The 12483-nt window shown below is 46.2% G+C and overlaps 1 protein-coding gene and 1 pseudogene across 1 annotated transcript; both read right to left on the bottom strand.

Annotated features, from left to right (window-relative positions):
- Positions 1-41: 41 nt before the first annotated feature.
- Positions 42-6720, bottom strand: LOC149859567 (beta-microseminoprotein-like). Its single transcript, XM_090058029.1, has 4 exons — positions 6607-6720; positions 2614-2713; positions 1149-1214; positions 42-157 (listed from the first exon to the last, which is right to left on the bottom strand). Exons 1-4 carry the CDS (start codon positions 6718-6720, stop codon positions 42-44), a joined length of 396 nt encoding a protein of 131 aa, XP_089914155.1.
- A 2609-nt stretch (positions 6721-9329) lies between these two features.
- Positions 9330-10537, bottom strand: LOC149859566 (uncharacterized; annotated as a pseudogene).
- Positions 10538-12483: the final 1946 nt, after the last annotated feature.

Here is a 12483-nt window from a genome sequence, read left to right as displayed (position 1 = left end):
GGAGACTCACTAGGCAGAGAAAAATGTGTGTAGGTAGCCTGTTAGCCCACCCAAGAATAGACCACACAGGTTTTTGAGGGGTTGGCCTTCTCCACCACGGTGTAGCGGCAGGTGTTTTTGTTTAAAATGCTCACACATGTCTCTCTGTCATAATCCCCTGGTTCAATAAAACTGTCATTAGAAAAGAAAAGGCATATATCAGGTTATATTAGCAGGACTGAAAATATAATTGACCCAAAGACAAGGAACGGACCTCTTGGTGGAGCAGTAATTTTAGGACGGGGTGGGCAAAATATGGCCCATGGGTCAGATCCAGCCCACCAAGCAATTCCATCTGGTCTGTGGCAGGTCTCGGGGCCCTGCCCAACCCAGACATGGGGGGTATCCCAGGCCATGGCATGTGCAGCCCATCCCGCCCTCCCTGGGAATGGAGGTGCTCCTGGGCATAATCAGCCCTATACCCACACACAGCTCTCGGGCATACCAGGAGTTGTAGTCTGCAGGGCTGGGCAGCAGGGCCGTGGGCTCAGCTTCCCAGCATCCCCAGCTGCCTCCTGGGAATAGGTGCATACCCTGCCACTGCTGCCACCATTGCCAACCCTTGGACCCATCCAACATGCACAGGGCCCAGGGCAGAGCTGTTATCTGCTCCCCACTCCCCCCTGTGGCAGGCCCCATTTCCATGCCCTGTGGTTCCCCGTGGAACTGGTACCCATCACAGAGACATCAGGGAGCGGATTGCAGCTCTGACCCAGGTCCTAGCCCCATGCTATCACTGCTGTGCAATCCTGGCCCTGGCCCCGACCACCTGACCCACTCCCAGACACTCCCACCTGCTGCCCCATGCCAGCCACCCAGCCATACATGCCCTGCCCATGGGGGTCCCAGGCCCATCTCATTGGAGACCCCACCTGAGCACCCTGGCTAGGATAAATTGGAATCCCCTCCCGCCACCATTACACAGTGTAAACAGCTGTGACGGGGGGACCAAGGCGGGATCCAAATAATTGTCCACCCCTGCCTTAGGAGTTTGCCTGTTTAAAGGAGATTGGAAGAGTGTTACTGTGGTTTTCACACCACCCATTTTACCTACTAGATTTGTTGAACTTACATGGAGCAACAACTTAATCCATGCCAGCTGCAGTTACAGCTGTGGCAATCCTCTGTTTTCCAGCTGGTACCAAACGTGTGTATCTTTCCATCTTGAACACAACCTAAACACACAGGATAAAAACAAAGATCTACCTATAAACCTCAGTTTTTATGTCTACCAATTTAGAAGAGTCTTTAGAGTCTGGAGGGCAGCAATGAAAACCATTAGAGGTGCAGACAACATGACATAGGTGGCAAGGACTGGGATTATTGAGTATGAGGAAGAGAAGACTGAGATGGGATTTAGCGAAAAAATTAAATACAAAAAGTGGTTTATAAGAAGGATGCCGATCAGCTGTTCTCTATTTCCACAGAGGACAGGACAAAAGGGAAGGGGCTTAAACTGTAACAAGGGGAAGCTTTATTTAACTATTCAATGGAACTGGTTAAGCACCAGAACAGATTGCCTGGCCTGGTTGTGGAACTTTAGTTAGTGAAAATGTTTAAGTGTCTGTCATACAGAAGTGTGTCTGGGATACTTCAGACAGGGAAGTTCCTGATTTGAGCAGGGATCGGACAAGATGACTTTCTAAGGTCCCTCCCAGGCTTATTCTTCTGTGAGTCTTATGATTAGTTTTTGTGTAGACAGTAGTAAAGCTATGGTAATTCCACTCATGTGGCCAGTAGTATAATTTTTTTCATTTGACTATTGTTTTTGAGAACACAAGCTTGTTTTCTCTTCACTTCATATGCTTGTATGACAAATCTCCTATGAATGTGAGCCAGAATATTGCTAGATTCCAGTTCTCTGGAATGCCTTTAAATCTGCCATCTAATCCAATGGGAGCTGTGTGCAAAATGACAGCACTATCATTCTAGCTCCTCCAAAACATTTGTAGCCACAGTGCTGCACTTCTTCCATGGAAGAGAACTGATTTTATTGGGCACTTTTACATGCACTCGGGGGGGGCTTTAATTAGAACTGCTTTAAGAGCTCCCCTAATTAAAGCGCCAGCATCCCCACACTTCAGAATGGCAGCAGGGGTACTCGAACTAAAGTTCATTCGATGAGCTCAGTGCATTCAAGTCCCCCCCACCCCACCATTTTGAAACGTGGGGACGCTGATACATGAGAGGCGGGGGCTGTTGGAGCACAGTAATTACCACACTCCAGCAGACTCCAGCAGCCTCCATGCTCATGTACAGGCACCTATGAACTCTATCAACATTTAGTGATTCTAAATATGATGCCGTGAAGATAAAACACAGAAGACAGAGTCCAGCTAGCATGGACACCATCACTACATAGACAGCGAGCATGTATGTGCTACATACTTGACCCTTGTCCACTGTGCCAATGCTTGTGTTTTCTTGCTTCACATCTGTTGCTTCCCTTTTTACCTGCATTGTGACCTGGCCTCTCTGATATACCCCTGTGGCTCTCTCTTTCACAGCCATCTTGACTAAGCCCGGTAGAAATCAGCTGATAGATGCTAATTCAGAGCTTTTACAAATTCTTACCTTTAGTCGATATTGCTAGGTCATTTGCTTGAAAAAAGCAGTATGTATCACATAGTGTTACCAAGATGCCAGTGGCAAAGAGGAAATCCAGGAAGCTCTTCTGTAAGAGAAGACCAGGCCCATAGCAAAATTTAGATGACATTTAAATTAAAATGGCCAGAAAATATCTTTGAAAGCACTGAAAAAAGGGAACTGTTCCAAAGAGTATTATACATATTAGTGTATGATTTTCCATTTTCCCTAATAAGAAATAATAAAAAAAAAGAAATATAAAGTCCCATTAGAAGTGACACTTGGTATTAGCCCAAATGGATTCCCAGCTGTGACGTCCTCTGCCATGCACAGACTCATGATATTTAAGTATGTAGTTACAAGGCAGAGACATAACTGGGCGCTTGAGCACTCTGGGACTCAGCTGCACACAGGGCAGCATCAGTGGCTGAGCTGCTGCTGGCCCGGTGGTGGCAATACTGGCCGCATAACTGCCATTCTTTTCATGGCCCCTCTCTCCCTCCCTTCATTGTTATGCTACTGGTATACTGAAACTGAATCAGGCCATTTGTTATAACCCAATCTTCCTTCACCTAACTCACAAAACCTTCACTTGCCAAGAGACTGCTTAATTCTGCCCTCTGCCGTCTGTAACTTGTAGGGTTTCATGGCTGTAAATGAAAACAGAGTTCAGGCTTAGATTCTAACACTGTAATGGTGTGTACCCCTTATTGGATTGGTTTCCCAAATAATTGATCATAATTAGAAAAAGAAGTTTCATCACACTGATCATGTGCTCCTTTTTTCCAGTCCCACAATGCCACATCCATGGCATTGTTCACTGGAAATTCCCACCCTCATGGATCCACAGAGAATTTGGGAAGTTATTTTTAACAAGGTAACCCATCTACTCTAGAAGAAATGAGGGCACTTTGCCTTTTAATTTTAAAGTAAGTTAAATCATATGCAAATAAATTTAAAAGAGTATGGCATTTGATAAAGGAACCATTGACATTAAAAAACTACTGAACCATAATAAGTTAATTTATCTGGTTTCAGAATAATTGCTGCACAAGAGTAAGGATGTGGTGAAATTTTTTAAAATACGGTTCCTCCATATCAGTGATTCTCAACCTTTTGAGACTTGAGACACCCCTTGGAAAATGCTAGCTCTAGGTTTCACCATATTTTTTTACCTACAGAAAATAGAGCAGATTTTCTGTTGCAAGGAACTCAGAAAGATCATAGCTATGGATTTCTATTTGAAATCTTGGGTCTATCTTATGAATTGTGTTTGCATACCTAACAGTGCTAACATTGTGTGGCATCCTGCAGCACCTTTGAAAAGATCTCAAGGCACCCCAGGATGCTGTGGCACCTTGGTTGAGGATCATTTCCCTATGTGGCTTGGCAAAGCTAAATACTGTAATAGCAGGGTATGTTAAGGCTGACGAATGAATAGATGTGATTTAAGAATAAGAAATTCATTAAAGGTTTCAAATTACTTTCAGATTTGTAGGAATAGTCCTATTTTAGACTTATTTGGAAGGGGAAAAATTAACAGAAAACATTATCAAGACTTTCATTAATTAAGTACCGGAATAAAGAAAATACTTCCCAAAAAGTTATGCTAAAAAACTAAAAAGATTTAAAAATCTCTTGCAAAGTGTCAAGAAAACACTATTTTTACATTTGAAAAAAATTAAGTAGTTCTAGTTCATGCCTTCTAAAAATTCTCCAGCTGTGCAGGAAGAGAAGGCCAGACTTTTACTGGGGCTCAGTACTATTGATGGGAATTCAGTCTCCAGGGCATAAAGCATAAAAAAAAAGAAAGCAAGCTTTGGAAACCAGCCATGGAACACTAATACAGTATTTGCAACAATCTGTATATGGACAAAGGAAATGTAATCCTTCAGTGTTAAATAAAAATTCTCAGGCAATGAGACAATAGTAATCCCAGTGTCATGGCAAACATCCCTAGTGATCATACTTAGGAAGATACCCATTCTATAGACATTGGAAAGCATCTAATAGGATAATCCAATTATATCATACTTTTAAAACAGAAATAAATATCTCATATTATACAAGAAAAAAGACTTACCATTGCTGTAAAGTGTATTGCCTCCACACTGTACTCCTATTCGGTAAGACAGCTTGCTTTAGAGTGAATTTTTATACCCTGTGTGCACAGGTGTTTTATAAAGCCAAGTCCCTAAACAAACAGACCACATGAGAGTAGCTCATATACAAAGAGCTGCAGACTGAATCCCCATATGTAGATGTCACTAGAATATGACCAGTTACTAAACAAAAGTTTTGATTCAGAGTAGGCTCAATTAAATCTTGCTCCATAGAGTCCCAAATGAAGGAGTGGTGTGGAGGGGCAGGAAAACTCATACCTTGAGGGTCCTGGTAGCAGGCCAGCTTGGGGATTAACCCAATTCGCACATAGAATATGTGTCCACATGAGACACTTTAGTGCGGAGCACACTAATTTGCTGCACAGTAAAGCTTCACCATCTACATGTGCATGGCAAATAGGATACAGTAGACTAATTTACTGCATTGCTGGATAGTCCCATCAGATGCAAGTGGTATCCAGTGGCAAAGTAAATTACTGTGCTTAAACACATGTGTAAACAGCAGGGGTGCGCATGGTGGTGCACCCCCTGCAAAAAGACGCCACCAACACTGCTGGTGGTGCCGGTGGGCGGGCACTGGCAGCATCTGCTGGTGGTCCATGATCGCCCCTGGCCGCTGCCACTGCAGCCAGCAGCACCTGTGGGCTGGCGGCATCTGCAGGAGCTCCCCGCTCACTGCCGCCACACTCCCGCCGTCGCATTCCCACTGGCACAGCCATGCCTCCCCCCCCAGCTGCCGGAGGCACACCACTCATGGTAAACAGTGACATCAAAATTAATTTACACTTTGGCTCAAATTGAGCCAGAGTATATTCAATCATGTTAATTGCATGTGTAGACGTACGCAGAAAGTAAGTATTGTTCCATTGCTTCTGTCTCGCAGCTCACAGGTGTTCCATAGGAAAAGTTGCTGGCAACTTGAGGAATTTCTGTACACAATTTACAGACTTTCCATATAAACCTGTGCCAAGCTGCCAAATCCATTTTCAGTATGCATCGCTTTTCCTTCTGTTTCCTTATTACCTCAGTGTTGGGCTGAAATTCCAAAGGGTGCTAGCATAGTGAAAGATCAACTTTGCAGTGATGTCACTTAGGAGGGCTGCATGACCCCAGAAGAGCTTGATTTGGGAACTGCCTGATAGAATGACCAGAAGAATATAAAAGGGCATGAACAGATCCATTCCTTTCCTTTAGCTATTTCTATCAGCTGAGGATGAAAGGAGCTGCAGCAGGACTGTGGGGAGTGGGGAGCTCTACCTCCCTGAACACAGGGAGAACCCAAGGGCTGTCAAAGGATGGGTGAGCTGAGGTGAACAGCATCACCTTCATGATGTCACCTGGTTTCTAAATGGTCTGTAATCTCTCGTTCTCTGGCTGTAAAGTACAGCAGTTGAAACACTGCAAAGCCTGTCTGTTTGCATGCTTGCACTGTCTACATGGCTCATGACTGCAGGGATCCTGGTTTTCTCCGATTAAAAAAACAATCCAAAATTTTCCAATTACAAAAACTCAAAATCTGCATTTTTCTGCAATTAAAATAAAATGCCACTATACATGTAGGAATCGGTTGAACACAATGTTTTGTTAATATATTTACAATCTTCAAGTAATTCGGAAGCCTACCAGTGACTCAATCATTATAATAAAGTAAATTCTAAATGCCTATATATTTTGGCATTTGATTTTGGTTTTTTATCATGGAAAATCAGAGCTTCCTCTGCTACTTTCACTCACCAAAATGCAGGTCCAGCTGCAGCTGTCTCTGCACCCCCCACACCCCCCACCCCTGCTGCTTTGTTTTGCTGAGCACTCCTGATAGACCAGTGCCTCTCACGCCCAACCCACAGTCCTTACCTACCCCCCCTTGCCCCTGTTCACCCTCTTCTGGCAGCAGCTCGCCAACTGCATCAGGATGAAGGTCCAGCTGTGGCTGTGCCCCGTGCTCCTTTGTGGTGATGAGCAGCCCTGACATGCCAGTGCTCTGCCTAGTGGCTTACTGACAGTGGGGGCAGTAGGTGGCCATGGGCCCTGGGCATAGGGCTGTGGTGGAAGCAAAGGCCAGCCACAAAACCAGAAGCAGCAGCAGTGGTGCAGAGAAGCACTTCCAGTTTCCAGTTCCACCCACCCCTCCCCTCCCCGCGGGGTCTGCAATCAGCTGATGCGGGACCCTCACCCCTTGCTCTGCGATGGAGGGAGGGGGCACTAATGTAAGCACTGGCCCCCAGGAGCTGGAGACCCTCAGTACATCACTGGCTCTGCCTCTGGCTATGCTAAAGCCCCTCACCTCCAACCCACATCCCCTACCCACCCCTCACTCACTGCCTCCTGGCAGCAACTCTGCCCTGCACCAGGACATGGGTCCAGCTGCAGCTGTCCCCCTGCTGCTTTGGGGCTCTCAACAGTGCTGGCCCCTACTGTTCTGTTCCCTGCACCTATTGTCATCATCAGTAAGGACTGAGTTCAACTTTTGGGGGGTCCCAAATAAATTTAGCATTGGCTTCAGCCCAAACCCAGAAACCTGGGACCACTAGATTTAAATTGGGGTTTCCTGAATGAACAAACTTCTCCCTTTCAAGCAACGTATCAACAAAAGCCAGATTTATTATAGGACAAAGGGGAAAGAAACCCAAAGTGTGCGTTAAAGTCCTTTTGAACTCTAAGGCTTAAGTTCTGTAGTTCAGCCCCACCTGGGCTCTCCACTCTCTTCAGACCTCCCAGGGCCACTCACTCATTCCAGGACCCCCTGCCCCAGCTCCTGCTCCCTGAGCCTAGTGGGACCTCCACCTTCCCCCACAGTCCCATCCACTTTCCACCAGATGTTACCTGGCCAGCAGAAGGCTCTCTGGTCTGCCTTCCGGCTGAGTCATATAGACTGCTAGCCCATGGCCCAGTGCTGGGCTGCAAAGGGTTGGCTGCCAGTCCACAGGAGGGCTGGCTGTCATACCAGAAGTAGCCATGGACTGGGAAACCATGGACTGGCAAACTGCAGTCTGGAAGTGACCAGAATACTGCAGACTGGCAGCCAACCCTTTGTGACCCAGCACCCATAAAAAAGGGTTGACTACCTGCCCAGTATGCCAGTCACTGCTGGTCCACAGCTTGCCTGCATTGTCATTTCCAGTCTGCAGCTTGCCACTTCACGATCACTTCCGGTCCTCAGTTTGCCAGTCCTCAGAACAAAAGTTGGGAACCCCTACTGTAGAGGGTCACGAGACTGGCCTGATTGCCAGCTACTCCCCTGTAGACTGCCTACTGCCTGCTGCCCCTGAGGTCCCTGGGATTTGCGGGCCAGAATTATAATAGCAGGATTCTGCAGGTTGCTCATCACTTCCTCTTCTTGCTTCCAGGGCCCTCTAGGACTTGTAGGCCACAGTTGCAGCCATCAGTAAGTTTGAGTGGAGGAACAGGTGTTTAACCTCCTTCCCTAGTCCCAGACCCCACTTACTTGAAGGGACCTTGCCAAGTATTTCCTGCTATAGCAACTATATGTGCATAGCAACAAATATGTACACAGCTTGACCACAGATTGCAAAGCACGTTGTTCCCCCCTGTAGACTGGGATGCATCCCCAGCCAGGCTTGGTCCCCCTCCCCATCCCCTTGTCAGCCAGACCTCATTGCTTCAGCTAGGGAGCAGAGGGGCAGGGCCAGCCCTGCTCTCTAGACAGCACAGCACAGCCCTGGGCTGGAAAGCATGCTGGGATGCTGGGGGACTGTGATTTAACTTGAACCAGGAGGGAGTCTGGGACAGAAGTTTCATAAACCAGTTTGACCCAAATCAGTTATGCCTCATACTACTTTCAACCACATTTATCTTAAACCAGTTTCAGCCATTTTGAAACTGGTTTACATGCACTGCGTTTCTGTTCTGTTACAGGTTTAAAGAAGTTTTGATTACTTAAATTGGTCTATCTGTAACTTCTTTCCCTAGCCCTAAAGCGGCAGGCACCTAGAGTGCTCCACCACGTCCCACCCCTTGGAGAGCTTCTATCAAGCCCAAGCAGTCTGGACTTGGGAGGTCCAACCAAAGGAGGGAGTCCTGGGGCTCACCACCCTATATCTGCTTCACCCTAACTGGCCAGATAAGGGGGCTAAAAGGAACCCTGTAAAATGCACCAGGGGGCAGCTCCTCAGTGAGCTGCTGAGGTGTGCTGCTGAGATGTGCTGTAATGTAGGCTGCTTCTTGGGGGTGGGAATCCCAGCTTGTTGGTGAGCTGCTGGAGTGTGCCAGTCATTGCTGTGATGTAAAATGTTCCTGAAGGGGTCCTTGGTGAGCTCCTGGGGTGCAACAGTCCTCGCTCCCACCTAGTGTCTGTGGGGGATGGCTGCTTACCTCTGCCAGTTACTGCACCCCCAAATTCCTAGTCCCAATCCACAAACTGCTTGGAGCAGGATTAAAGACTCTGCAGAAGAAACCTGCTGGCTAGGTCTTTCAAGTACAGGTATTAATACCTGTAAGGTATTCTCCCATGTAAATAAACAGGAAGTCCTCAGGCTAACTCAGGGCTGTGATCCAAATGCTAGCTAAATTGTTTTTTTTTTAATGCACAGAAAACTTAAATCACTTTCTGAGCTTTCTGAGTTAGTCTGGGTTGTTAAAATAGAGTTGCAGCATTCCAGCCACATTTTGATCTTTCAGACACTGGCACTGAGCACTGAAAAGAACTCCAAGTTTACTGAAACTTTCTTCCACGTCAGCTGAATTTGCGGTCAGTTGGAGGAGAACCACTCCATGTTTTGCCAGGTTAGGAATGCAATCTTCAACAGCCATCCAGAACTGAATGGGATCCTCAGCATCTGCAAACCTGTTTGACAATCCCTAAATACACTAGTCATTCCAGGTTGCATACATGGGATAGCTTAAATTCTCGTTTCATAATCTGTATAAACAGCACCAATTTGTTTAGGATCCAGTGCATGAACAGCACAGAGAAAATCAGTTGCTGGCTGTTTACTTTTTATGTTGTACCATCTCCATTTATCAGCAGTGCTTTGAGCAGCTGTAGACCCTTTTGCATTTGCAATTGCTTATGCACGATGCTCCAACCATAAAATTAAATCCAGGAAGGTGTTCTGCATTTTGGGTATCTGGTGTTTTAGGGACTGTAAAATATCCAGTACTGCCACCAGTCATCCACTGTTTTCTGCAATGTACTTCAGGTTAGTGTGCAGGTCTTCTACCACTAACAAGCTGGCTAGTTCCATTCATTCATACTCAACGAACTGATGGCTGAGCTGAGAGTACTATGCATGATATTTTACACAACTGAACCATGTATTCCACTTGGTTGCAACTGATTCAGATGGAATTGTTGGCAAATCAACTCTCCATTCCTTCAGGTATTCCAAGAACTGTCCACAATGAGCTGGAACTTTCACTAAAAGGGACTTCATCAAAGCAACAAAGCGATCCACTTACTTGAAGGGATCTTGCCAAGTATTTCCTGCTTGAGCAACTATATGTGCATAGCTTGACCACAGATTGCAAAGCACATCGTTCCCAACCTTTGCCATGTAGCTCGCACTGTCTGTTACAAATGCTAATATTCGCTCAAGTGGGATGCTGAATTCCACCATACAAGAAATCAAGGCTTGGGAAATGGTGGCATGATTAACTTTCCCCAAGCACACTGTCTTTACCAGCTGTGGTACAGGAATACTGTACCTTGAGCACCTGAAATAAAATGTTGAAAACTGGTCTATATTGGATGAGGGTGTTTCATTGGCAATCATGGCAATGAAGTTTCCTCAATCCTGGGTAAGCTTCTTGAGAGAATTATCCTGGCACATGTCCACGAGGAGCCAGCGGGGGAGATTATGCTTAGGGGCAACCAACACGGGTTCATAAGCGGCAGGTCCTGTCAGACCAACCTGGTGGCCTTCTACGACCAGGTCACCAAATCCTTAGATGCAGGGGTAGCAGTAAACATAATCTTTCTGGACTTTCGGAAGGCCTTCGACACTGTCTCTCACCCCGTTCTCATTAAGAAACTGGGGGACTGTGGCGTCGACACCCACACAGTCAAATGGGTCGCCAACTGGCTGGAGGGCTGCAGAGACCTGCCCCATTTCCCTCCACCTCCAGACAAGGCTTAGGGTTTTGCACACTTTTTGCAAGCAGTTCATTGTGTGCTGGAACTCTGTCATCCTGCAGAGAGCTGTTTGCAAAAGGGAAACCCATGGTTTCCTGTTTCAAAGGGAAAAATCTGTGTTTTTCTCATTTAAAGGGGAAAATCCATGTTTTTTCTCAGGAAAATGCAAAGCCCAGATCCCTGCTCATGATGATATGTGTACTGCAAGTCAGAAGGCTCACAGGTAAATCTATAGAGGCATCAGTGTTAGCCAGAGGGTCTGCCCTCCCAAGAGTGTGCCAGGAGACCCTGAACTACAAGCAGTGCCTAGATTCTTTTCATACTTCAGAGGCACAAAGCCTCTGGGGATCCCCTAACTAGATTCCTGCACTGCCTTGGCAAGCTCTGCTGCAGGCACCCCCTGTCCTCCCACCCAGGACCTAGTGTGCAGACAGCCCCCCCCCCCCCCCGATCTGCACACACCCACTCCCCAACACACTCAACACTCCCCTCACACACACACACACACACACACACACACAAACCCCCCATGCACCCCACACACCTCCCCACCACCCTACATACAATATACAAGAGTAAGACTTTATTTTGAGCTATTATGCAACCTCCTTGATATACACTACTAAAAAAATATATATCAGGACAAAAACTATATTTTGAAATAAAATTCAAATATGTTATAGTAGACATTTGATTTTTAGTATATGATTTGTTTTTATCTATAATTTGTTAGAGGGGTGTATCTTCTGAAAGATTTTGTTTGTGCAGCCTTTGACAGTGCACCAAAACTCATTGTGGCCCTCCAGCCAAAATAATTTCCCACCTCCGCTTTAGTCCCTAGATCACTCAAACAGCATCCTGCAGCTGCCCCCCAAGTCTGAATCCAACTCCTTTAGTCCACAGTCCTAGCTGACCAAGCCAGTAAGAGCTCTAGCTCCACTGTGCACTCCTCTGTATAGGGCTAACCAGGATCCACATGCACACTGCCCTCTCTTCCCCATACTCCAGCCTCAATCTTGTGCCTCCTTTTTCTGGCTTCCTTTAACTTCTGACAATACAGTTCCAATGCCAATGTTACTTGCATCAGTGTTCAACAAGAAGGGTAACTGAGGAGCAGGATATGTTAAAATAGGGGATGACATTAACTGCCACTTTAGCTTTATAAAAACATCTTGACATTTCCTGGTCCAGATGAACTTTGCCTTATTGGAGAGTTTATATAAGGGGTTTGCAATAGTAGGAAAATCTGCCATAAATCTTCTATATTAGGAAGCTAAACCCAAGAAGCTGCGCAGTTCTGTTGCATTTCAAGGTACTGGCCAGGCCTTAACCACCTCCACCTTTTCTGGATTTGGGTCTATCCCCTGCTGGAAATGGATGGGTGCTCTTCCATTCATTCCATTCTGTTTGACAGGTTTGGCATCGCCAGTATTAATCTGGTGCTTTGTTAAGCCTGTATGCCCTAGGTCATGGTCTCCAAGGCTGAGTGCATATTCCAGCAGGACTTCTTGTACTGCCCTCCTTTGCTCAGGCTTCAGGCCACGATGACTTCACTTGAACTCATGTTCCAATTTTCCTGAGTTCCACTGAAGATTATTAGACTCTCAAAGGTTTTGTCTGTTGTCTGACTTCAGTATGCTTACA

This window comes from Crocodylus siamensis, chromosome 7, assembly GCF_052110815.1.
Source record: "Crocodylus siamensis isolate JL-2025a chromosome 7, ASM5211081v1, whole genome shotgun sequence".
Lineage (NCBI taxonomy): Eukaryota > Metazoa > Chordata > Crocodylia > Crocodylidae > Crocodylus > Crocodylus siamensis.
This window is presented reverse-complemented; position numbering and strand designations above follow the sequence as displayed.

What these genes read in the sequence shown, in the direction of transcription:
- LOC149859567 (XM_090058029.1), bottom strand. Translation starts at nt 6,720, where the DNA reads ATGTCAGGGCTGCTCATCACCACAAAGGAGCACGGGGCACAGCCACAG. An exon ending in CCTAGCAATATCGACTAAAG is followed by an intron (nt 1,215 to 2,613) that starts GTAAGAATTTGT and finishes CTGTGTGTTTAG; the next exon opens with GTTGTGTTCAAGATGGAAAG. An exon ending in AACAGAGGATTGCCACAGCT is followed by an intron (nt 158 to 1,148) that starts GTAACTGCAGCT and finishes TTATTGAACCAG; the next exon opens with GGGATTATGACAGAGAGACA.